The 26,550-nt window shown below is 44.9% G+C and overlaps 1 protein-coding gene across 1 annotated transcript in view; it reads left to right on the forward strand.

Moving 5' to 3' along the window:
- The window catches only part of MYO5B (myosin VB), a 145,804-nt gene that overhangs the window by 109,686 nt on the left and 9,568 nt on the right, over window positions 1-26,550 (forward strand). Inside the window, exons 23-35 of the mRNA XM_058827205.1 lie at window positions 1,286-1,370; window positions 2,756-2,904; window positions 3,649-3,768; window positions 4,838-4,975; window positions 6,508-6,570; window positions 12,586-12,825; window positions 13,648-13,745; window positions 19,802-19,879; window positions 22,061-22,259; window positions 22,927-23,020; window positions 24,035-24,178; window positions 25,313-25,464; window positions 25,821-25,910. Coding sequence (XP_058683188.1) covers window positions 1,286-1,370; window positions 2,756-2,904; window positions 3,649-3,768; window positions 4,838-4,975; window positions 6,508-6,570; window positions 12,586-12,825; window positions 13,648-13,745; window positions 19,802-19,879; window positions 22,061-22,259; window positions 22,927-23,020; window positions 24,035-24,178; window positions 25,313-25,464; window positions 25,821-25,910 — 1,650 coding nt within the window. The remainder of the gene's footprint in view (window positions 1-1,285; window positions 1,371-2,755; window positions 2,905-3,648; window positions 3,769-4,837; window positions 4,976-6,507; window positions 6,571-12,585; window positions 12,826-13,647; window positions 13,746-19,801; window positions 19,880-22,060; window positions 22,260-22,926; window positions 23,021-24,034; window positions 24,179-25,312; window positions 25,465-25,820; window positions 25,911-26,550) is intronic.

The following is a 26,550-nucleotide window of genomic DNA, read 5'->3' on the forward strand; positions in this document are numbered from 1 at the left end:
TGGAGCAAATTAACAGGGAGAGTAACAAGTGGGGAGGTTTTTCAGCTTGTGCATGGAACAGGACTGATTCAGTTGTGACTTACAAGAAAATATTCACCGTGCTTTAGTCCTCACCATTAGTATGTATCTGGCATAGCCAGTGCTGGATAAAATGCCTTAATTTGAACATGCTTGTGTGGAAGACTGAAATCTGTGTTAGGAATGCATGCCAGCTGGGTTGCCTATAAATTTAATCCAGTGGTGACAGAAAAATTATTACTCTGGGGCTTTGAAAACTCTCATTATTGTGTTTATGGTGTTGTTTATCGTTGATGCCTTGAGATCCTTCTGCTGTGTGTAGCCATTTCCTAAGCAGGGGCTATGGGAAGTGAAGGAGCAGGCATAGGGAATGACACGTGCTGGGAGGATGTGTGTCCTCCCCCCTGACAGCAGCAGAATCATCCTGCTTAGCTGTGGCAGAATATTTCACTTGACAATATGAAGGTTGTGTGTTTTGAGATAACGCTGTTGAATGCACCAGAATTCAGGAAGCTGAATAATGTTCCAGGATTGGTTGCTGTCAGCATCAGTCCAGCCTTGCAGTTGTGACAAGTGAAAATAGCGTTTTTCAGGACCTAGTTCCTGTTCTCATTATTTTTTATGAGGCGATTGTTGTTGTTAATAATTGCTAAATATGCTGCTGTTGTATTGCCAAGGGCCCTGGTACATGTCATTCCTCACTGTACCAGAGGTTCTGTAGTTGTGGGAAGCACTGAAGTGATTCATGGATCGGGTACAATAAAGTTAAAAAAGCCTGACCTATTCACTCAGCTCACATTCACTGTGTCTGTCTCAGCTCCTGAAGTGCTGTGTCTCTGGGAACAATCAGCATATTTATTTCCCCAGCAGCTGTGGCTTGGTGCTGTGACTTGAAGACAATGATGAAGCCCATTGAGATGTAAAAATAAACCTCTGATTTGATGACCTGATCACTTGCAGGAGCTTCACTCCTGCAGATCGTGGCCACCAAGTCCAGCTGTTCAGTATTTTGTAAGATTCTGCTGAAAAGGTTGATTTAAGGGAGAAGTGCACTCAGGAAAGGGAAAGTTATTCTCTCTTGTAGCAGTGCATTTCTCCTGTGCTTCTGCTATTGGTGTACAGAGGATAAGCGGCAAAGCACAGGGGAACAGATCTTTTAAAGAGCAAAGAGAGGCTGAACAAAGCCCTGTGTCTCCTGCCAGGTGAAATTAATCCCTGCAGGAGCTCTGCCCTGCAGCCAGCAGTAACTCTCTGCCTTGTTCCGTAGCGCATCTCTGACCTGGAAGAAGAAAACACTCTCCTGAAGCAGGAAAAAGAGGAGCTGAACAGCAGGATTCTCTGTCAATCTGAAGGTAGGAAAAACTGCCTGTAGCATCACCATGCCTCCCTTAGACAAGGGTTCAAATCTTTTCCCCGAAGCTCGTTTTCCCTGCCTTGAAAAGTGCAACTTTTCCCATGACCTGTTCCTGGTGGCTTTTGTCTCTATTTTGTTGTGCAGGTCGTTCGGTTCATGCTGTCCTACTGGTGGGTGATAAGCCAGAAGCCAGTTTAATTGGTGAAGTACGGAATAAAGTACCTAGCAAGGCTTTTTTAGTTCAGTTATGTTAAAGCATTTCATGCAGATGGTGTGGGAGGCAATGAAGCTGATGGAGCAGGGAATAGCTGTGTCCCAGGAATGATTAATAAAGGATCCAAGGGGCAGCACAATTCACATTTTTGAGCTGTGACAAAGAATTTCTCTAGTGTGACACGAGCCTGTGAGTGTTTTTTAAAAGCAGAGACTTAGCTGACAAGTCATACATAGGGGGAGCAACCTGGGAAGTCCCATTTCACAAAAGGGACTCTCATGCATGTATTGAGCTTTTCTATTTTTTGTCATCCTTTTCAGCTTTGATTTTGCAGCAGGATTTACAAAGTTCATCATGCTGTGGATGTAACTATCACTGCTCCGTGGTACTAGTGAAGTGTCTTTTGCTCCTAGCCTAACACAAAATAAAGGAATGAAGATAACATAGTAAGAGGAAACTTGCTGCAAATATTTATTTATCCCTTAAAGGATGCTTTTGGAGCATCTAAGATGGGAGAAGGGAAGTGGAAGGGGTTGGTTTGCTGTTCACCCATTTAAAACAACACACAGGCTACATTTGCCTGGTTCCTCAGGAAGAGGAGGGACTGGGTTCGCTTCCAGAGGGAAGTTTTTAACAAACAACTTGATTTCTTTGGATATAAACTTCTTTGAACCCCCACAGTCTTGCCATGGTAAATCTTTGATGATGACATGAGGAAGAGCTGCTGTAGTTGATTTGCTCCTATGCCAAAGCTGCTGGTGGGAAACAGGCAGGGAAGTTTTTATATGCACGAATGTATTTTCAACATGAATGTATTTCTGTACTGTGCTGGCCTTTTCTTAAGTGGATTTATGGAAGCTGGAGCTGCCACAGTTAAATGATGGTTTGTAGGTGCTGGAGACTTCTCTAACTCAACGGAAAGACTGCCCTGCAAGCTGAAGAGCTCAAGCTGTTTCAAATGTTGAGGGACAAGTACAGATTATAATAGTCTCTAAATATTAGTGAATGCTTACATGTATTTTAAAGGGTTTTGGCATAGAGTATTTTGTTCATTAGTTGTTATTGTTGTTGTTGTTATTATATTGTGTTTGTTGTTCCACATGTTTACAAGAAGCTTGTTTCTGAGCTAAAGTTCATGATTTTTTTTTTTTCCCCTTCCTATTTTAAAGATGAATTTGCACAAAACACAGCTGAAGAAAATATCCAGATGAAGAAAGAGCTGGAAGAAGAGAGGTCTCGTTATCAGAACCTGGTAAAAGAGTATGCAAGTCTGGAGCAGAGATATGACAATTTGAGGGATGAAATGACTATTATTAAGGTAATGAAACTGGAATTATCCCTGTTTCCTTGTGCCCTGGACCTGATGTTGGTGCCTGGATAACGTGGCTCACTCACCTCCAAAACTTTGAATAGAACTGCCATTAGTGGGCAGTTTGTGCTTGATAGTTCTAAGAATACCTCTTGGGACTGGAGCCAAACCGTTTGTGTGCCTTGAAAAAGGAGCTTGGTATTCCATGCTTCTCTGTCAAATGCTTCGAGATGTCTGTAAATCTCAAGAAAAGCTGGATCATGCTTGTTCTTGTTTTGCTTTTGTGTCAGTGATGTTCATGTGTAGGTGTTGGGTTAAAAAAACAAATAAAAAAAAACTTCCAGCAATAGTGACTTCAGAATTTCAAAACCCAAAGTCTTTAGGTTCAGCGTTGCTAAAGTGTTCAAAAAAACGTTGAAAATCAGAGTGGATTTGATGGAAAGCTGAATGTGTAAAGTCCTGGAGGGTGCTGTCAGCCCCACAACCTTGAGCTCAGATTTGCATGTTCACACTTACCAGGCATCTGGTGTCATAAAGAGTCTTTAATTCATGCAGAATTTTTAAACTGAGCTTCTATATCACTTTTGCACTTTGAAGTGTTAGTATGCATTTTAAGGGTAGGGCATAAAAACTTAGAACATGTAATTCTCTATAGAATAAATATATAGTCACATATTTGCTCCAAAGAAGGAACACTTTGAGAGGAACCCTTTAACACTGGGTGCTTTAAGTGTCTGCATAATTTCTTGGCAGCAAACACCGGGGCACAGGAGAAGCCCATCCAACCAGAGCAGCTTGGAGTCTGATTCCAATAACCCATCCATCTGCACGTCTGAGATTGGGGACACCGAGGATGTGATACAGCAGGTGGAGGTACAGTAACTCAGGAGGGAGAGCAGGGGAGCCCAGCTCTGGGGGTGATGACGTGGGGTTTGCAGCACAGAGGGGCAGTGCAGCTTGGGCAGTGAGGTGTGGTGGATAAAATCGATTCCATGCGTCGTTAAATTGTGTGAGAGGGACTGCAGTGTTGTGGTGCTCTGGCAAACTCTACTTGTTTGCAGCGTCAGGGCTCTAAAAATAATACAGTGCTCTCTTTGGGCCATACCAGTTTAAAGACTGATGAGAATTCATCACAGCTGTTTCACCCAGTGCTGATGGATCATGACTATACCGTGATCCTTCTTTGCAAGGACACCAGAATTCATTGCCCTCTTGCCCCGAGCATTTTCTTTTCCATGCATCTTCACAGATGCTTTGCTGGCCAGCACAGCCCCTGTAATCAAATCAACAGTCTCCTAATGCAGGAAAGAGCAGCACAAATTATTCCTTGGCTATCAAGAATCCTGTGGAAAAGGTAAATATGTTTTTTACTTACGTCAGACAGAATAGGCTGCTTTTTAAACTCAATTTCTGACTCGAGAGCACTTGTTTGGTGATTAATGTTCCTAGGGTCTGCCACCCCCTGGCAAGACCATACCTTGTGTACCAATACCATGCCTGCAGAAACCCTCAATTCCCTTTGCTGTGTTACATTGTTTTAGTATTTCTGAACTGCTCTGAAAATGTTTTCTGGTTTGAATACAATCAGTACTGACAATGCTTTGATATAAAATATTCCAGGCAAAGGCAGTTAAAAACCCCCAATAAATAAACACTTGACTAAAAGGGATGCAGGAGGGCATTTTTGATGTTCTGAGCCCCCATCACCTGTTGTGCTGTTAAGCATTCAGTTATTTATTAAAACAAGTCAGGTATTTTACTAACATTCAATATAGGTGTTTAAAATGTGGATTTGCTCTTTGGAAGTACATGCATTTCTTAGGATGCTCCTGTTCCTGGCTATGGCTGATGTGGAGTCAGGGTGTATCTGGCACTGTGCATGGTGATAAAACTTGACACTGAGGTCTTCTCTTTTTTTCCCCTCCTACCTGTTCTTCTCCAGGAGATTGGGATGGAGAAAGCAGCCATGGACATGACCCTCTTCCTAAAGCTGCAGAAGCGAGTGAGGGAGCTCGAGCTGGAGAGGAGGAAGCTGCAAGCCCAGCTGGAGAAAAAGGAGCAAGAGATCAAGAAATCCCAGGCAAGAGGCATCTTTTCATGGATACTGAATTCCATATTTATAACTGGCTTTCCTTGATTGCCTGTGGCCACATGATGTAGGAATTTAGCTTTGAGAGTGACAAGTTCAACATAAGAGGCTACAAATCCATCTGGAAAAGAGAGATAAACTTTTTTTGTCAACTAGGCACAATTGGACAGGAGAACTACTTTATTTGTTTAAACACACTGGTTATAACATATTTAGGGCAATTATCTTAAGCCTCTTGAAAGCAATGAAATGTAGAATCAATTCTGGCATATGTATTCCACCAGCACTGACCCTGTGTCTTACAAGTAGCACCCTACATGTTCAACAACCCTCCCTTTTGGATAATTTCTGTTATTCAAGCATTTCTTTGCTGTTCTAGCTTCACCCCATCCAGCAGTGTGTGGAGTGAGCTGAAAAGCACTTCACACACATATCAGTAAGGCTGGTGCCCTCAGTTTGGTTTTATTATATTAGCACATTCTGATCAGGTTTTTTTCCTCAGTAATGATCATAGAGAGAAATACAGGTTAAAAGTAGTGTAGTAAATCAGAAATATCAGGATAGCTGTTAGGAGAATGGGTTCTTCATTTCTGTTGCAAGGCAGGGATATTCTTTTGCTGCATTCTTCCTTCCTTGTGGAAAAAACCCAAAACAAACAAAACCAAGTTTCCTGAATTTGAGTTGCTTGCTTGGAAGGAAATTAAAAACATGTATATTAAAAAAATTAAGGTTTCTAACAGCCCAGTGGTAACTCTAGGAGCAGGAGTCCCTAAGTCTGAAAATACAGCTTTCTAGGTTGTGGAAAAAACTGACTTCTGGGACAGGGGTTTTAATTGCAGGTCTCTTGCATTTGCTTTCCTTGCCATCTGCAGCCAAGGCTTGTCAGAGGCCAGAGTTTGCTATGAAACAGCAGTGCTGTGTGCTTGGTGTCCTGAAGCACTGAAGATGCTCTTTTACAAACTGTTGGGCAAATGCCATCCCCCTTGGCTACATATTTGAAATTTCTGGGGCTTCTGTTGCGTTGTTTGGGAATTATTTTCATTATTACTCTCCAGTGTGATATCGGTGTACCTTTGAAGAAATGCAGTAGGAGACTCAACAAAATCATCAACAGTAATTATTTACTTGCTTCACTAGCTATTGTTATTGATCACCCCAAGCAATTTGCAAGAAGCACATGAAACAGGAGACTTCCCCAGCCTCTCATTCCTGCTGCAGGAGGATTAAAAATCTGTTTTCCAACTGCTGTGTTGAGGATTGTTCCCTTAATGACTGCCATTGTTTGAAAGCTGCAGCGAGGCACAGTTATCAAGATATTAATGAGAGATAAAACCTGTTTCTCCTGGAGTGTCCTCTCCCCCACTAGTGTTGCTGGGATGCTGTCTGATGGCAATTAATGACATTATTATGGCTGAACTGGCCAGCAGGGCTGAATGCTGATGGAGACCTGCCCAGCTATCTGTGGTGCATGCCTGTTCCTCTGCCTGCTCCTAAGTACAAATTTACCTTTCTAATCTGCACAGGTAATTGAAACAAAGACTGAAGTATCTTCGGAACATGAAGATTTTGCATACAACAGCCTGAAGGTGAGTGAGAGGCTTCTACATAGTAGTGTAACCTATAGCATGGCTCCAGAAGCTCAAACAAATGGTGTGAACATGCTAATAATCCAAAACCTGTGGTAATCTGGTAGAGAGGGCAGTTGGAAAGCTGTAGCTCCCCATCAGCTCCTGGGCCAGGGTTGGGCTCACAGATGTTTCTCTCTGAGGCAACGTCTGCTCTCTACTGATCTGCCTTGTCTCTGAGTCATCTGTGGAGGTAATGAACCCACTCAGGGTGAAGGGGGCTTTTTCCACGGCAGGTATTCCCTCTGGGACTTTGTTGGGCTCCCTTTGACAGGGCACTGCAGGTTTCAGCAGTCTGTTTTGCAGTAGGTGTAAATTCTTACGGGTGTTTCTTGTTCCAGGCTCCACCTCTGCTTCTTACCCACCTTCCGTGCTGTCCCAAGGTACCACTCGGGTCAAACCCAGATAAATCTGTGGTGTGAATTGCAATAATAGCCTCCATCTCCCAGCAGAAGTGCTGGCTGCCCACAGTCATCCTGTTTTTTCTCAGCTGTTGCCCTACCTTAGAATTCATCTTGCCCCCAGGCTCTAAATCCTGGCAGTTTCTGTCCCCATCACTTTCTCCCTGTGACAATCAGAGCAGCTGATGCCTCCTGGGCTCCTGTTGTGGTGTCTGTGGGTTCTATCCTCCTGCTCTAAATGTATTCAAGCACTCCTGGCCTTGACTGTTTGAGACCAATTCTTATGTCCTGCCTATCCTCAGAAAACCAGTTCCTAGCATAGAGTTACTAATACATTTTTTTATGCTGTTGGTTTTTTCAGGGCAGAACTATCTTTCCAATGTTCCTTCTCTCCCTATCCCCTTAACAAATATTGCAGTGCAACTGGGAAGTCCAGAGGAACATATGTTTTCCCGAATAACATGATGCTAAACCATCTGTCAGTAGTAATACCAGTTTTTGCTTCTGCATCATTTCCTCAGAAAGATGCAAAAAAAAAAAAAAAAGGCAGAAATTAGAGATGGAAAGGACGTCCAATCCCCAGTAAGCTCTTATCTCTAGCAGTAGATTTTTATGACACTTGATCAATCCCGTTTTATTTTCCTAGCATGGTATTGGTATAGCTCTGGCTAAATGTGCTGTCTGTGATGGAGGGAAGCCCCCCTGAATTTCCTGAGTACTTCTGCATAGCCCTTTGGAGAAGCATGGCAAGGTCACTGCCCAAGTGTCTTCCAGTTGGTTAAACATCCTTGTGAAAGGTTTACGTTTCTTGACCTTGTAAAGCAAAGTGGAGTTGCAGTTTAGAAGGGGAAAACCAGCAGATGAGAACCACCACCACCTTAAGTGTCTTCTGGAGTTCTGACTTCTGTGTGAGTTCACAAACTGTGTTTTCTTCAAGGTTTAACCCTGGAAGTTCAGAGTGGAAATACTAATTTTGGATTTTCCTACTCTCTGCATACTAACATGCTAGCATTCATACTACATATCTAGCAAACTTTAAAATACAATTTAAATGTTAATATAATTTCATGAGAATAGGTGGCATGTGTTGCTAAAAATGCAGGGTTCTTTAAACTTTAGTCCAAAACAGGTGGAAAATGAACCTGCAGGGATTTCACATTCCCAGTAGGAGTGTTTACCTGAGAAGGACCACTGAAAAAGAGAGACAGATACAGCTCCCTGCTGTTCTCCCCACATCTGAACCTAGGACACAGCTTGAAGTCTTTGTCTGCAATGCAGGAGTGACTTACTGCTGATTTTGAGGGCTTTTCTTCCCCGCCTTCCCCTTGACATCTGCTTCCATGGCCATGACAAAGCTATTCCTCTCTTCTAGTTCTCCTGCTAATTTGTATCTCAAATATTTGTACTTTCTCTGGCTCCATTAAGAGTTTCTTGTGAATATATTTATTTTTCATTTTTACCAACTTAAAAAGACTTTATCTTGGGGAAATAGTCTGAGGTTCCTAAAAGCTCACACACAGGACAGTCCTTCTGTGGATGCTCTTGAGTGGCTTGTTGAGGTACCAGTTAGTCAGCCATGGATAAGGACATGGACCAGGCTGCTCCCACTCCCAGGGATCCAGGGGTAGCCACAGCTTCTCAGGGCACCCTGTGCCAGGGCCTCCCCAGCCACACAGCCAGCAATTTTTTCCTCCTTTCTGATCTAAACGTTATCTATTTCAGTTTGGACAAGATGAGCTTTAAGGTCCCTTCCAACTTAAACTATTTCTGCTGCTCTAAGATTCCATACTTTTGTGTCCCATTTCAGACATTTTTGTCACTAACAGCCCCTCAAGGAGGACAATACCAGTGGTGGATGTTACGGGATGGTTGTGCAGGTTTGGTGTCTGCAGCCAGCACATGGTTTGGTAATTCACAGGTGTCTGCTGTCCTCCAGCTTGGTATCTTGGTGTAATTATTACTGTAATTATTACTGCCACAGCACCCATGATGGCAGGGGTTGGCCTTTGGAATTAGCATCTGGTGGGGTGTCTGTTGTTGATGCAGATTCTGATGGAGGGAAGTGAGTGAGGAACAGTGCTCCATTAGAGAGGCTCATCTGGTTTTTCAGTTTTGTAAGGCTGAAAAGAAATGTGTGAAATTAAATGAATTTACAAGCAGAAGTTACCTGTCCTTCGTAATGGGTAAATACGTTTCTCAGAAGCTGCTGTCCCAAAATACACCCAGCCAGATGTTTGGTTAGTCATTATCCAGGAATGCAAAACAGGGAGATATGTCCCTTAGGCATGCCAGTGAGAAATGCATTTTCCTTGTTTTTTCAAGCTGGGAAGGTGGCAGTGGGAATGAAAACACCAAGAAGCCCTTGCTCGGACTTCATGTTTCTGAGCAACCTCTTCTGGTGGAAGCTGTGCCTGCAGCTGGACTAGATGGCCTTTAAAGGTCCTTCCTAGCTCACACATTCTAGGATTCCAAGCAGGAGCACTATGCATAAGTCAGCTTCTCACTCCTTGCATAGCTGGCATGTTTGTTTCATCCCTTAGACTTGGCAGCTCATCATAAAATGAGCTGCATGGAGGATTTTGTTTTCCTTTCCTGCAGAACGCCAGAAAAGAACAGAGGGGGCAAAATCCTGGCATGGCAGTGCTAACCTCTGACTTAGGCAGGCTCACACTTCCCCCAGCAGTGCTCTGTAAGCCCTTTGCTAAAGATTGAAGCTATTTTTGTCACTATTAGTGCTTGAGTACCCCTGCTGGAGCTCTTTAACACTGCATATGTTGGGACAAGTGTGGGTTCAAGTTCAATGCATTCTGACTGTAAAATTTTGTAGAAGAATTTGTCAGATATTTTGTCAAATAAATCAGCATGACTGGATTACACTGAAGAAAGATAATTTTCACTTTGCCAATAGAAATCTCTTTCCACATCCATAGCATTTTATTTTAGCTTCTGATCTTCTGTGGCATGTGCTGAAGCAAAAAGGATGTATGAGCTGAGGACAGAAGGTGTTTTAACACTGCTCCATAAAATCCACAAAGAAAGGAGTAGGGAATTGTCACTGTCGGACATGAAATTATTCAGCTTGAAGAACAGACGCAGCCTGAAGTGTGATGAAAGAAGAAGAAAGTTTATTCTGTTTTTTTCAGTATTTATAGATCTTTGACAACGACCAGGGATTGGATAGTCAGGTCACTACTTTCCTGGCCACACTGGCTGTGAAAGACGTCCATCAAAAGGCATATCTTTAATGGAATGTACAAACATCTATGTTTATAGTTACTTTCCTGGGAAAGTGGCTAGAAATTATGAAAACAATGTGGAAAGGTCTGATTCTCAGGGCGACAGGGAATAAATTTAAATGTAAACTTTGAAAAGAGTGTATGGAGGGGGCTGTTGGAGCAGGGTTATTGGTTATCACTTTCTTTCCTGGCCTTCCTGGCTTTGTTTCTAACCAGAGCAGAGCTTGAAATGATCAGTCCTTGGAGATAGCAGTGTGGCTGACCACTATAAAAAAAGAGAGGGAGAAAGGGATACAAGGTGGAAGAGGAGGAAGGTTAAGAAAAAGGAAAGCAGAGCTTTTACGCAGCAAATAACCACAGAAGAGTTATTTTAGTAGAAAAGCAAGTAACTGCTTTCATGATCAGTGAGGGGTGATGCTTCTCCACGCAGCAGGAAGAGTTAAACCCAGTTTGATATCAATTTCCACCATGCACACACTTCCAGCTCTTGCTTTAAACACCAGTTACAGAAAAGCCCATGTCTCATATACTCCCTCTGTCGTGGTTAATGTGGAGGAATTGATGGATCTAAGGCATTTCTTATCCTTTTGGTTTTTTCATGACAGATGGTATAAAGTACCTGAATATGCCCCATTACTGATGTTGTTTGTTCAGCTAGGAGCATGCTGCCCAGATGCCAGATCAGCTATTCTGTTCACACCTCTGCTGTGATAAGCCATGCTATTTATAATTTGTAAGGATTTATAATTACAACACCCGTTTCCTATGGAAACGGGGTTTACACAGCTGTGCTAGCTACACACTGTGTAAATTGTATAAATTGCCCCCCATCCCCCCCAGCCATTTTTGGATTCATTAGCTTGACTCAGCCCAAGCTGATAGTGAAGCAGATATCCTGGAGATAAGGGTTGTGAAAGGAAGCTGTGGAAAGGTGCAGTAAGCAGCAGGGAGATGAGGCATGTGGGTGACAGTAGGGAATGATCTTGTGCTGTTGTAGACCCTGGAGAATCCAGATGGATGGGGGTTGGTCCCTAGGAAAGAGCTGATCCCACATCAGACAGCAGGCTTTGTCAGCTCACTCGCAGGGCTGTTGGTTTGTGCCATGTTGGGGTACCTGGGAGCGTGGGGATGGGAGGGAACAGGCCTGGGTGCCACCATGCAGCAGCCAGAGGTGGAGGATCATGCAAAGGAAAGGTGGGTTGCTGTGAGCAGGACCCCAGGAGTCCCACCCAGTCTGTGCCCCACAGCAAGAAGTGATGGTTTTTAAGCTTGAAGTGGGTAGATTTAGATGGGATATTGGGAAGAAGGTCTTGGCTGTGAGGGTGGTGAGGCTCTGGCACAGGTTTCCCAGAAAATCTGTCCCTGGATCCCTGGGAGTGTTCCAGGTCAGGTTGGACAGGGCTAGGAGCAACCTGGGACAGTGGAAGGTGTCCCTGCCCATGGCAGGGGGTGGGAAATGGATGAGCTTTAAGGTCCCTCCCAACCCAAACCATTCCATGGTTCTGTGACTGTACCGTGTGCAGCAGCAAAGCTGCTCTTGACGCAGCAAGGATTCTCCAGGTGGGTTTTGGGTGGTGGCAAAGAGCTGCCAAAGGTTGCATTGCCACCTGCAGACAAAGCTTTGTGGTGACAGGCTAAAATGAAGGTTGTTTGAGCTGCCAGAGTTCTGTTCTTCTGTCTTCTGGTGCCATGCAAAAGCAAATAAGCCCTTCAGTTGTCTCAGCAAAGATGTTGTTACTCAGGAGAATCAGTTGGCATCAGACTAGCACGGTGTTGGCCCTGCCCGTCAAATGCCAGTGGCTGAGGAGACAGCAGGGTGAGGAAATGCTCCAGCTATAAACACTGCACTGGAGTGAGGGAATTACAAAGTGTATGAGAAAAGAAGAGGGAACTCACAGACCCATGATTCACCTAGGGGGGATACCTGCCATTATGATGGTTTGTGCAAATCAGCATCTCCCAGCTGATCTAAGGAATATGAAAGGTGAGCTGAATGTTGTGGGGGTTGTGTGATTTATTGATTCAGAAGGAAAAGAGGTGGAGGAGAAAAGAGCATGTTTAGCTTCTTTAACAACCTGCTTTTGTGTTTGGAAATATTTTCAACGAATAAGAAATACCCTGGGTCACTCTGTAGTGTTGTTACTAAATAGCAACAGGCTGCTGACTAAAGCAAAAACCTTTGCTGAACCACAGATAGCTGGGCTGGCAGCAAAACCCAGATCCTGGCTTGCATTGATCTGTAATCATCGATAATTGAGTCACCCTAGAGGTATCTCAGAACGTGAAGAGGCACCACAGGGCAGTTTATCCAAACTGCTTAATGGCTGGATGTTTTCCAGAGGCAAGAGCTGGAGTCAGAGAACAAGAAGCTGAAAAATGAGCTCAACGAGCTGAGGAAGGCCATAGCAGACCTTGCCACACAGAACAACTCCTCCAACGATGTGCAGGACAGCTACAACCTCCTTCTGAACCAGCTGAAATCGGCCAACGAGGAGCTGGAGGTGCGCAAGGAGGAGGTGCTGATCCTCAGGTCGCAGATCATGAAGGCAGCCCAGCAGAAGGAGACTGGGAAAAACATGGTAAAGGAGAGGGTAATGGATTTTCTTTTCCTTCTTCCCATCTGTTGGTGGAGATTCACTGGCTGCCTGAGCAATGCCATTTCTGCTCTGGTGGGCAGAATGGCACAGGGAGGTTGTGCAGGGTTGTGCAGGGGTACAGGAGGTCCTGCCTGGGGATGAGATGCAGTCCCTGGCATTTCAGACAGCCCAGGATTATCTGTGCCATGGTACTTCCAGGGGGTGCTTACCCCCATTCCTGAGGAAGGTAAACCAGCCCACCCAACCCCTGCACCAATGTGTGTGGTTCAGCATATTCCTGGTGATGTTTTGCAGTAATAATCTTCTTTTGCAAGGAAAAGGTGTGAGGTAAAGTAATTTCTAGACCAGATTCTGCTTACTTTGGGCTGGTGCAGCTGTAATGTGTTTCTTGTGACATGCAGGCAAGAAGGGAGCCTGTCTCTCACACAGCTGTGATGGGATTTGTATTTAGAGCAGATTGCAATGGAAGGTCACATTTTCCACAAACTCAATCTTTATTGATTTGCTGTTGTACCATTCCTCAAGGTTTTGGTGTGTTTTGTATTTCAGAGCAAGCCAAGCACCCTGCTTATCTTCTTCCCAAGTTCAGTGCATCCTTCTTCCATCTCTTATCACTGCATCTTTCTTCCATCTCTTATCTCTCCCGCTGCATGTGTGTGGATTCATAGAAACTCCGGAGTGTGGTGGATGCTCCAGAGATGCTTTTAATAGAATAGTTGAGAGTTGTTTGGTGTCAGGAACTTGTAGAGCCAGGGAGAGTTTTGAAGCAGGATGTCACGTTGCTGTTTTGCATGTTGACTTTAGGAGAACATCTCCCCCAATGCCAGCTGGCCCAACAGTGACCGGCACGTTGACCAGGAGGACGCGATCGAAGCCTACCAGGGCATATGTGAGACCAACCGGTAAGTGTGGCACAGACCCCTCCACACCGGGGGGATTCTGCCTGAGAGACAGCTCCACCCCAAAATCAATGTGTTTTAGAGAGCTGCCAGCCTCTGGATTGTGTTATGGACTCAAGGGTGGGCCATTAAGGTGAAACCAAAGACACACACCCTGTGGAGTTGTAGAATCCCGGAATGGTTTGGGTCAAAAGAGACCTTTAAGATCACCTAGTTCCAGTCAGATACTGAGCAGGTGGAAAAGCAGACATAGAAGTGAGCAAAACTGAGTTTTGACTTTGCTTCTGGTATGTAAAAAGCAGCAAGACTAAGATTTGGGATTGTGTTTGTATTTATTTCAGATATCTCATACCATGTTGGGAGGACGCCACAGTTCCCTTCTGGTTTTCCCAGAGGCAGAAGCCTGTTGTGGTTAACTGAGCTAACAAACATGATATATTCCCTGGAAACACTCACTCATATTATTGATTTTCTTGCACCCAAACTGGGTATCAGGAACAACTTTTATTGCAGGTTTACCTCAATGAGGATTAGTACTTTGAACATGTGTCTGTCCTGACAGTAACAATGGGCTGATATTGCCAAGCATTAAATCAGTCCTTGCAGCTGCCCAGGAGGATATCAAATAATAAAGCAATGTCTTTCAAGAAGAAAAAAATACATGGATAAAAAAGCCAAATAATACAAAAAGTAAAATTTTATTTTACTTCAAGGAACTTGAATGTTTATCTTTTTTTTTTTTTTTCCTCTTGACAAATACAGATGTTTGAAGCTTTTTCTCCCTAAATAATTTCCATTCAGCAAGGAAAAACACCCAGCCATTGTGGATTAATGGCTTTTAATAGCACAATATGATTTGCTACTTTTTAAAGTGGTTGTGGAAGGTTGTTAACATTCCATGCTGGGACCTGACTTAATGAGGACTTTATTCACACCTGTATGAATATGAAGAAAGGCCCATTTAGTGGAGCTCAAAACCCTGATGGCTGAGCTGAGGCTCTTCCCAGGCTGTTCTGCCAGCATTCACCAGGTCTGGAGGCCTAGGGAGGCCTGGAACAGTGGGGATTGTTGGGGTCCAGGACTCCTGTGACATTGGTTTCACACCTGAGCATCATGTCTGGCTAGATCACAACTAGTCTTTGTGGTTTTTTTTCAATTTGCCATTGAATATTTGCTTTCCTGAAGTGAACTTGCTGATGAAATTTCTGCCCCTCCTGCAGTAGAGGTGATGAGATTAATTTGCACATCACATTCTTGTCAGTAAATCAGTGGAGCTCAGTGTGCTTCCTGCAGCAAGGAGTGAGTTTTGGTCATTTTTCTCTTCTTTCCTTTGTTGTCCTTCTTTCCAGCATTCTTCTGGAGCTGTGGGTACTCATACCCATGTGAATTGAGATGTGAAATGCCGTTGTTTGGCACAGCTTTAATTTCTCCCTGTATTTTCTAGTGTGCATGACCAGGGAAAGTTAGTTTGTGTTCAGGGGTTGGTGAAGGAGTCAAAATAAGGGTTGCTGCTTTCACAGGACATGTGTCTGACCCAAGGGTGTCACTGGTCCCCAGTATAAATTGGTATCTGGCCATACTGGTGCACATTATCTTCTGTAGCCTGCCAGGAGGCTCCAGTCCTCCTCCAGACACACTGGTTTCACAACTGACTTCTGCAGAAAGAATTGAATTGTAGAATCATTTAGGTTCAAAAAGATACCTTGAGGTCCAGCTCTTCCCCCAGCACTGGCAAGGCCAGCACTAAACCATGTGCCACACCCACGTGGATTTTAAATCCCTCCAGGGCCTATAAATTTCCAGGATCTGTTTTTCCTCAGGAGTACAAATCTCCTTCCTTGCTATTGCATGGGTGAGCTGCAATTTTAAGAAGTTCATGTCATGTGGCCTTGGCAATTTTTGGCCTCTTAAGTTTTGGAAGGGGAAATCTGCAGTCTCCAGGGTCAGGTCATTATTCTCTCATCTGCCTCTCATGTGAAGCTTGACTGGAGCTTGGCTCTTGAAATACAGCAGCAGTAGCTTTATATGCTCTCACCCTGATTTTCTGCAGTGATTTATCCAGTGGCTCATTAAGCACCACCAACCTCCCCATTACAAGGTTCCCTGTGCAGTTGTCTGTTTATTGGGTTGTTTTTTAAGCTGTAGGCTGGTGTGGATAGCAGTAAAATGGATGAAGACAAATGCTTGGGGAGCCTGGATTATTGTGTTTGTAGACATAAATTAACATTCCCTCCCGCAGCACAGATTTGCATTTGTATTTGCACAGCTCTATACCCAAGGGTGTCAGCATGAGAAACAGAAATGCCTTCCCTTTCTAATCTTAATCAATAAATATTTAAATGGGAAGCTTTTCTGGTGGGGTTGCAGTTCTGAAGTGGGATTTATAAACAAGAGCCACTTCTTCTCTCACCTTCTCTGCAAGAAGCACTCCCATTTCTCTTTCATAGAATGGTTTGAGTTGGAAGGACCTTAAAGATCACCCAGTTCCACCCCTGCCGTGACAGGGACACCTTCCAGTGTCCCAGGCTGCTCCAAGCCCTGTCCAGCCTGGCCTTGGACACTGCAGGGATCCAGGGCCAGCCCCAGCTGCTCTGGGCACCCTGTGCCAGGGCCTGCCCACCCTCCCAGCCAGCAATTCCTTCCCAATATCCCAGCTGGGCCTGCCCTCTGGCACTGGGAAGCCATTGCCTGGCTGCTGTCCCTGCAGGCCTTGTCCCCAGTCCCTGGGCAGCTCTCCTGGAGCCCCTTTAGGCCCTGCCAGGGGCTCTCAGCTCTCCCTGGAGCCTTCTCTTGTGCAGGGGAGCAGCCCCAGCTCTCCCAGGCTGGCTCCAGAGCAGAGGGGCTCCAGCCCTGGCAGCAGCTGCGTGGCCTCCTCTGGGCTGGCTCCAGCAGCTCCACGTCCTTGTGCTGTTGTTGCCCAGGGCTGGGGCAGCTCTGCAGGTGGGGTCTCACCTGAGCACAGGGGCACAGGGGCAGAATCCCCCCTCCCCTGCTGCCCACGCTGGGGGATCAGCCCAGGGCAGGGGGCTCAGGGCTGGGGCAGGTCCAGCTCTCCCCCCCAGCACCCCCAGGTCCTTCTCCCAGGGCTGCTCCCTCTGCTCATCCCCAGCCTGGATTGATCCCGGGGGCTGCCCTGACCCAGCTGCAGCTCCAACACTTGGCCTTGTTAAACCTCATGAGGTTGTCTTGGGCCGCTGCTTGGGCTTATCCAGGTCCCTCTGGATGGCCCAGTCCTTCAGGGGTGTCACCTGCTCTTTGCCTCCCAGTCTGGGGTGCTCTTTGACCAGGTGGAGGTTCTTCACCAGCCCAGGCTGACGGATGTGGTAAAACCTTGCTCCACCCAGGAGTTGCTCCTAGCTTCAAGTCATCATGTCTTAGTTATTTAGGCTGAGGACAGCATGGCTTTATTTTGGTGGGAGATCAACCTTCTGTTCTCTCCATGTCTATATATAATGCAGCACTTCTATATACAGCAGGAGGAAACCAGGAAGAACTGTGCCAGGTGCTGCTAACCCTGCCCATGTTACAGTTCTCTCTCCACAAAGCTTTCAGAGGAAAGCCCTTTGATTCCAGGTCAAGGGCAAGTCTGAACTGAAAACAGTCTTTTCTTTATAAATGCATTAAACTCAGTTTTTTCTTTCTTTTTTCCTTTTTTTTTTTTTTTTTTTAATTTCTGCTGGATTTCAGCTGCTAAGGGGAAAATCATCAAGTTAGCTCCTACCTCATTTTCTGCTTCAATAAATGAATCTAAAACTTAGTAGGCTTTTTGTTCCCTGTTTCAGTTCTTGGGCTCATTCTTTCAAGCCTGTTTGATCTTGGTGGAAACGCAGAGCCAGTTTGAGACTGAGTGATGGTGTTAAGAGATAATAACCTGGCAGCTCAAAGTAAACCAGGCTATGTCTTTGAAATTAGCTTCCTTGATAGCTTCCAAGTGATTTCTGTTGTGTATATGGGTATTTTTTTTTCCTGTGGGGCACATCCCGCCTGCCACTGCAGATGTGCAATGTGATGCTGGCTTCACATGAGGGATGCTTTTGCAGCTGGGAGAGACCATGATGTGGACATCATATCATATCTGTTTCCCCCTCTCCAGTGGATATCTTCCCACTCTGCCACAGATCTAGTCTGGAATGCACATTATTTTTTCCTTTTGACTAAAAAAGGTATATCTGTGGCTGAAGGTGAAATGCTCCTTCTTTATGAAGGGAGGATAATTTGCTGGAGACACTGAAATTAGCATCTCCAGGTTTGGGGTACCCACACCTCCTTTAAGCTATTTTCACAGCGCAGGGAGGTGTTTGGGCAGGAATTTTTTGGTTTTCATGAGAACAGTTTGCTGACTGCAGGTCCCGGCTGCTCCCCAGACATGTGCCTCCAAGATCAGGATAAAGGGGAAACACGGCTTTGTGAACCAGCCCTTTCAACTTCTCTCCAGCTTTATTTGAGAATAGGATTTACCCAGCATTTTATGAAATTATGTTTCAGCTGCCAGTTACTCTAATTACATTGAAAGGAGCCCTTTTTATGTCTTGGTCAGAATGAACTTCTGAGAGAAGGGGGAGCGCAGTGATTTCTGAGTCAGTGCTGTGTTGATGGAGATGGACTGAATGCTTATTTCCTAGTGCAGGTTTACCTTAAATCAGCATTTTTATGTATTATTCTTATAATGGCATTTTCTTGAGCTGCTCTCCTCATTTACTTCAATGCCTGTGATTAAAAAAGGAAGAAAAGCTGTTTTTCCAAGGAGGCTATCTCTTAAAAATGCTGCTCATCATGTGAGATGTCACAGGTTTCTGATGTGCAATAAATAGTGGGCATCCTCCTTGCATTTTCTGTTGGCTTTCAGTGCCTGAGGACATGTCCTCCTAAGATTAGATGAACCAGAAAAAAAAGACTTGTTAGTAAATCCATGCAAATGAGACCAATAAATCTGTATTTGTATAGACCCTGTATCTGTCAGCCTGCAGACCCTTTTGGAAACCTGCTACACATGGGATAGCAACAAGGTTTTAATTTAAATTCATACATGTGGCTCTAACAGATGAACTTTGCAAATGTCAGTGCCTGACATGTTTGCTAGTTTTGAGAAGTGCTGTGCTCTCGGGCAGGGGCATGGGAAGGATGCACGAGCTGTCTGTGGCAGTGAGCCACCTCCAGAGCCCTTTCAAAGCAGTGCTGCAACACCACATTTCTCACTACTTTACTCCTGTGAAAATTTGCTCCTGAATGTTTGTGTGTTGTGCTTTTCCACTGAAATATGCAGAGATATCCTTGCCAGGGAATGGCATCTGCTACAGCTCTTTTCAAAATGTGTGTTGGCTTTCTGCTTTTTGTGTTTTGATTGGTTGTTTGTGGTTTTTTTAAAATATAATGATATATTAAGTTCGATGTTTTCCTTGCTTACTTTTTAAATTGTTATTGCTTAAAACAAACACTCTTTTCTAACTGACATCAAAGCCATGTAAAATCTTGATGTTACAAGTGTTTCTGGTCAAGTTGATCAGCTTACATCACTCATTTGTAATGTGTTCAGCACCTCATTAAAGAACATAAATCATCGTCTTACCTCATATAACTTGTAAAAAAACCCAAAACAATCTGCTAAAAGTATTAAAAAAACCCAATCTGCTAAAAGTATTAAAGTGAGATGAGACTTTTTTGGCCATTATTCTGCCTGGATGTATACAGAGGAGATTGATCTTGTGTGGATACATGTGGTATTTGGACAAAAGATTGCTCTGAGGAAAGATGTGTTTGTCTCAAATGCTGAGGAAACCCTTGGCTGAAGTAGAAGGAGTAGAATTTATTTTAGATGAGCAGGAGTTGCTGCAGTGGGAAAGAGATGGAGGAAAAAAAAACTAAAATGTCATACAGGGCACAACCAGGGTAGGGCTCTCCTTCCCTGTGGTGGAAAAAGAAATGCAGTGCAATGAAAGTGTGGTCTGAAAAATAATACTGAATGAAGTAAATAAGGGTTCTGCACCTTTTCCCCTTCTCTTTCAATTGACCTTTTGTCTTTCTCTGTCCTCTTGTTTCCTTTTTCTGTCCTTTATTTCTAGCAAGACTGAGGACTGGGGGTATCTCAACGAAGACGGAGAGCTCGGCTTGGCTTATCAAGGTTTAAAGCAAGTTGCCAGGTCAAACACTTTCTCTTTTTCCGCACTGCTGCTTCTCCCTTCTCCTTGCCCTCTTGTTTCTTTCTCTTGCTCTGCTGTTGCCCTGTGCTCCTGGGCAGGGCCCACTGTCCTCTCTGGAGGTAGGGTTTCCAAACTGCAGGAAGTGAGACCCTCCTGTAATTTTCAGAGAGTCATGGTTCCAGTTGGCCATTGCTGGTGGTGGCTGTTGCTACTAATGCCTGAGCTGTGATCCAGTAAGGATTATGTGACATAAATGGGAAATTGGGTGATGAAGGGGGTGGGAAGCTGGGATCTCCAAGAAGACAAAATACCCCTCACATTTTTTTTTTTTTTTTTTCCCAAATTGCACTAAAATGTGGCACCTTGCAGAAATGTTTTCTCCCAGTCCTTGACCTGTTGGAAAGGGAGGGCCTTCTATCCCAGTGCTGTCACCTTTGCATGATCCTGGGGATTTTGTGCTCCCATCCATGTGTTGTCTGTGGGTGAGAAAAGCACGTGGTGGATGCAGAGTGCCATCATTCCACAGCTCTCCCCAGGTCCTGCTCTGTTGGGCAAATACAAATATCCCTCCTGGATTCTTGTCCTGCATCACCCTTGTGCTTGGTGGTTATGGGGCTCCAATATGTATGGTTTTTACTAAAGCTTTAAGGACATTAAAGAGATGAAAAATTTAAATATTGTGTATAGAGTAGTCTGAAGTGGTTACATCGAGAGGTATCAGAGTGAAACCAAGCAGTAACAGGAGGAGATAACTGAGATTATTTCATGTCTTTTTCCAAGGAAAGTAGGAACCCAGGTTCATAGAAGGAGCATGTTCTTCTGAGGGCATCTCATGGATTATCCAAACTAATCCTAGTAGGAAGAAATAAAATGAAAATTAAGTACTTAATACTTATTTCATGGTGGGTCTGTATTTTTCAAGCCTATTAAGAATATAAATCCTGACAGGATTATGGGGCTGACTGCATTATTGCCTGTGTTTCTATAGGTGGAAAACATGCTTTTCTGCCTTGTGCTAGAAGGTGGGAGTAGAAATTGTGTTGTTAAATTTTCTAAAGGCAGCAAAATCAACAGCCACACAAAACAACCTGGGGAAATGATTAGTACTTTTCATCCAGAAATCTTCCCTGAAAGCATGCACTCTTTTATAAAAGTTATTAAAGAAAAATGCCAAAACAACAAATTCTGTGTGTAGTTGTTCCTGTAGGGAAATGGTTCGCAGGTGTGGATCACAATCAGTTTCCCTGTGGACCAGAGAGGGTTGCAGCTTCTTCCCCACTGGCCCAGCTCTGTATCTGTGCATGTCCTGGGTCAGTGTGAAGCTGTCAGCAGCAGAATCCTCCTCATCTTTGAGGATGACTGTTTGCATCCAGTGTCAGAAGGCTCTGAGCTGGGTGTGAGGTGACCCCTGGCTCTGACCATCTGTGAGCTGCAGCAGGGGCTTGGTTGTCCCCTTTGGTCATTCCTTCCCTTGGCTGCCATTGTCCTGTATACCCTGGGACTATACTTTGTAGTTTCTGGCTTGGTGGCCCTGTCTCAGAGTCCTCATGCCTTCTGGAGTCACTTCAGTCTTCTGGCAAGAGCTGGTGGGCTGTAGGGAGATTTCCATGTAGCAGAGGGTAGGGAACACTCTTTAAAAAATCAATTACCCTGTCACCTGCCAGGTTTATCACCATCAGCACAGGTGTCTGCAGTTAACATCTCAGTGATCAATCATTCTTCCACTGGATTTAAGAAAGGCATTCTGGCTTAGCCAGTGGTAGTTTTCAACAGTGAGAATTTATGTTTGACAGGAAAGGAGTAGAGGAACAAATGTCCTTCAAGCTGAGCTCTTGAAAACAAAGCCTGCGGGTGTTAATCTGTGTTGCTTTCTTGCCATGTATTTGGTTTTTGCAAGTAAAGGAATCTGGATGTTCAATGCAGTTATAGAAAAAAGGGTGCTTTGGGATTTGTCTAAAAAAAACCCAGCTTTTGATTTAATATCTCTTCATTTCAAAAGTATTTCATCTGCAGTATAGCAAATTACAGACTAATGTGGCAATAACAGCTTCTTGTTAGTTTTATAGGGAGGCTGACTAAGAGTATCTCCTAAGTTGGCCGATTTTGAAGGATCTAAACTCAGATGGTGATTACCACCATCATGCTAGCATCACAGACTGATCAGTGTGGTCCTGTTCTCAGGCTGCTGGAAGCACAGCTCCAGGACCAGAGAAGGGAGCATGAGGAGGAGATGGAAGCTCTGAGAAACCAGGTGGATTTAATGCAAGAGGAGCTGGAGAAGCAGCAGCAGGCATTCCTGCAGACTCTGCAGCTCTCTCCAGAGGTCCAGGTGGAGTTAGGACTTCAGCAAGAAATTACACGTCTGACCAATGAAAACCTGGTAAGAGGCTGTGCTAAAAACACAGAAAGAGGGCAAAAAACAGTGTGAGAGAAAGGAGATAGGAAGCATAACAGGGAGGGAAGGGCACTGGGATCTTTTTTACCCCTCCTAAGTTCTGCAGAATCCATCAGCATATTTCACTGGTGCATTTAGGAGTGTTCATACTTGGCTTTGAGCTGATGACCCATGGCTGTATGACTTTTGTGACTACATAGGTGCTTTATTTTTAATTTTTTTAAAATGCTTTTTTAAGCCTGTCTTCTTTGTGGCACTGCCTTCCAAATCAGATCACTGGGGACCCCTCTACTCTGCTAGGCACAGAGGCAGCACAGGCCTTTCATCTCACTTGTTTTTATTGGAAGTGTGGAAAGGCAGCTGCCACTCCAAAAAGGCCTGGATGATCATAAATATCTGTGTGCAAGGTCTGGAGGGAATGTTGGCACCTCTTGAGTTGTTGCCTTTTTTCAACAGCTCCAGTATCTAAATAAGACTGTTTAAATGTGATTAACAGCCAGGATTAAATGCTGTGGGTGGTTCTGCTTTTCCACTGAGATGCTCACACCATGCCTTGGTGATGCACAGACCAGACTTCAGCCTCTAACAGCCCAAATAAGTTGTTCTTGGGTTTGGGTTGGGAGTTCTTCTAAATGTATCTTTTGTCTTTTAGGATCTTAAAGAATTGCTGGAAAAGTTGGAAAAGGATGAAAAGAAGCTGAAGAAGCAGCTGAAGATTTACATGAAGAAGGTCCAAGATTTTGAAGGTGACTTGTGTGTTGGGAGATACTGGTTTGGGGGCACTGCACTTGGGTTTTACTCCTTTGGCCAGCCCTGGGGAGCTGCAGGGTTTGGTTTCACGTTGTCTTTTTTTTTTTTTATTCTTTTTCTTTCTATGAAAGTAAGATTTTGCTTGTACTGGCACTGAACTAGCAGCAGGCATTGAGCTGACACTGACCCTGTACCAGGGTTTGGAGGATATTTAAGGAAACTTTTTTTGCTGTTATTGCAGTCAATGCAGTGACCCAGACAGAGATACAGAAAGGAGCCCAGTGGCCAGCAAGAAAATGCTCTTATCTGTCAATTTGGAAGGGGGGGGATTATGACCCTTTAGTATCAAAATGTGTATGTATGTTCTGTTTAATGAGAAAGCCCCTTAAATGCAACATATGTGTTGTATACAAAGCCCTTCCTGTTCTCTAGAGAAGCTGTGATTAATCAGAGAGCCCCATTCTCATGAGTTAATTTCTGGAAACCAGGCATTACGTGAAATTAAGCTGAATAACTGGAGGGTTTCCACGGCTCTCCCAGCTGCTCTCTGTCAGTGTGATTTGCATGCTGCTTGCTGCAGTATTTGCATGCTGGTCTCTTCTGCTTTATTACACTTCAGCAGTGTTCCACCATGGTTTGCAGCTTTGCAGGCAGACAGAAAATGCCATGCTTAGGGATTTTGCATTGCCTGCCTGCTTTTTTCCCCACTCTGTGAAAATCATACACTAGGGTTGCTTCCTTCTGGCCTGTGGTCTCTTGGAAAATAAAAAAATTCATTTTTTCCTCTTTTAAGTACAAGTATTGCACTTCTTTCATTCAGAGTCAGAACTCTGCTGACTGGTGATCCAATACCTGATTGTTTATATTTTTATAAGCCTGTCAAAGCTGATGACATTATTGGGAATTTCATATCTAACTTTTTGACTTTTCCACTAAGGCCAGTGGAGGGCCTGAGTAGCTGTTGATTTCCAGGTGCCAGCCAGGTGTTGATCATCTTTTCCTTTTCACAGCATCCCAGACAATGGTGCCAGTGGAGAGAAGGCCGCACGAGCGGAACATGCAGGTTGCTGTCCAGAGGAAGGAGAAGGATTTTCAGGGCATGCTGGAATATTACAAAGAAGATGAGCCACTCCTCATCCGAAACCTCATTACAGGTGGGGAACTTGTTCCGCTTCTCTGCCTGACTGCTCCTTCTCGTGCCTGGGGGAGTTCAAAAACTTGAGATTAAAAAATTAAGGTAGACAAATAGATCTTCTCCATTAATCCCTTCTGGGGCTGTGTGTTTGTGGTGATGGTAGTTTGGGTAGGTAAAGTAGTGCTGCACTAAGCAGATAGACCAGTATGGATACAATCCCTTAGGGATAGCAAAAAATGGGAAACACAAAGCAAGGCTACAGTTTTCAGAGCAGGCAGTAACCTGCTGAGCTTCATACGATGTGATAGATGGGGAGGGGGTGGCAGAAGGATAGACCCCTGGGACCTGCCACAGCAGTGGAACAAAGGTAGTTCAGTTTATGAGGTAATAGCAGACAACAGGTAATGAACTTGTGAGCTCTTCTGCAATGCATAGTCTGGTCAGAGTTGCTGCAGCATTCCCTCACTTGCTTCTGTTTCAGAAGTCAGGTTTCCCTGGCTAGGTGTTGGTATTTACTACAACTCTAACCCCAGCAGAGCCTTGTGGGGATCCAAAAAGTGTTCATAGAGCTGTGCTAGCCCATTGCTGTGGGCAGTGAAATTCTCCTAATCAGACAAGCACGTTCTTTAGAGGCTCTAAATGCCCACAGCTATCAGTAGGATTCCCTGTCTTGAGGGAAAGAGCAATTGAATGTGTCATGAATTCAGAGAGAGGATTTATTGTAGGAAGTATTCCTGAAAGGTTCAGGGAGCTGTTCTAAGGTGGTTTGTGTGCTGCTGGGGTAGGGTTTTACATGCTAAAGAAGCTCTGGCTCTGCTGAGCATCCATAAGGAAAGATGGCGGGAGGGTGTCACAAACCTCAGTGCAGGCAGGGCTGCCCTCCCAGGGCCTAGTGCTGAGGGTCTGGGGCAGGTCCCTCTGTCCTGCACCTGAACCTCTGGCTCTGTTTCCGCTCTGCAGAGAGGGATGCAAATTGCAGAGCCAAAATTTGCAGAGCCAAAAATGGAGAAGCGTTTTCTCCAGGTCTGAAGGGGAGACAGGTTTGCCTGGTTACACTCCAGCTCTGGCGTTCTCTGCTTCACTTGTCAAATCAGGGAAATGTAAGTTTGCTTTTTTTGTGATTTTTTTTTTTTTTAATTGTCAAATCTTCTAGATCTTAAGCCCCAGGCAGTGTCTGCAACTGTTCCCTGCCTTCCTGCTTACATCCTCTACATGTGCATCAGACACGCAGATTACATCAATGATGACCAGAAGGTGCACTCCTTGCTCACCTCCACCATCAATGGCATTAAGAAAGTGCTGAAGGTAGGTGTTCATTTGCTCTTGTCTCGGGGTTGAGAGGCTGTCAGGTGGTAATAGCCATGTCCAAGTGTGTGTGACACTCAGCTCTCACATTGATTTTCAAGCCAAATCACTCTTAGAGCCTCCCTTTTTAGAAGAAAAAGGAGAATTGTGTCCCTAGCAATGAAATTGTTAGAATTTTGAGATTTAAAAGAAAAAAAAAAAAGTTTGCAGGGTAGAAGAGCTAATATTGCCCAGCTGCAGAAGCAAAACTGCCTGATTCTGGGTGGGGAAACTCAAAACAAATTTGTTTTGTGATGCCATCACCCCCCAGTGAAAGGGAGAGGGGGATCTCACATGTTTTCACTTTGTCTCCGCAGAAGCACCACGATGACTTTGAGATGACGTCGTTCTGGCTGGCGAACACGTGCCGCCTCCTGCACTGCCTGAAGCAGTACAGTGGGGAAGAGGTGAGAGCCCAGCCTGGGGGGGTGGCATGTCTGCAGGGAGGGTCCTGCATCTTCCTGGCACCAGGGGCTTCCCTCTGACTGTCAGATGGTGCCACTCAGACTTCCCTCCTTGGTTAACCTGAACATAGCACAGCTGTGCTATAATCTGGATATAGCACGGCTAGCTTTTCCTGGGAAAGCTCCTAAAAGCACAGAAAGGTTTGGATTAGAAAGGAAGCTCAAAGAACATCTCATTCCAACCCCTTGCTATGGCAGGGACACCTTCCAGTGTCCCAGGCTGCTCCAAGCCCTGTCCAGCCTGGCCTTGGACACTGCAGGGATCCAGGGCCAGCCCCAGCTGCTCTGGGCACCCTGTGCCAGGGCCTGCCCACCCTCCCAGCCAGCAATTCCTTCCCAATATCCCAGCTGGGCCTTCCCTCTGGCACTGGGAAGCCATTGCCTGGCTGCTGTCCCTGCAGGCCTTGTCCCCAGTCCCTGGGCAGCTCTCCTGGAGCCCCTTTAGGCCCTGCCAGGGGCTCTCAGCTCTCCCTGGAGCCTTCTCTTGTGCAGGGGAGCAGCCCCAGCTCTCCCAGGATGTCTATGCTCTTTCTGGTGGGACATTTTGAAGGCTGTTCTCCTGGTTTTAGTTGGTCCTACAGCT

This window comes from Poecile atricapillus, chromosome Z, assembly GCF_030490865.1.
Source record: "Poecile atricapillus isolate bPoeAtr1 chromosome Z, bPoeAtr1.hap1, whole genome shotgun sequence".
In the NCBI taxonomy this organism is placed as follows: Eukaryota; Metazoa; Chordata; class Aves; order Passeriformes; family Paridae; genus Poecile; species Poecile atricapillus.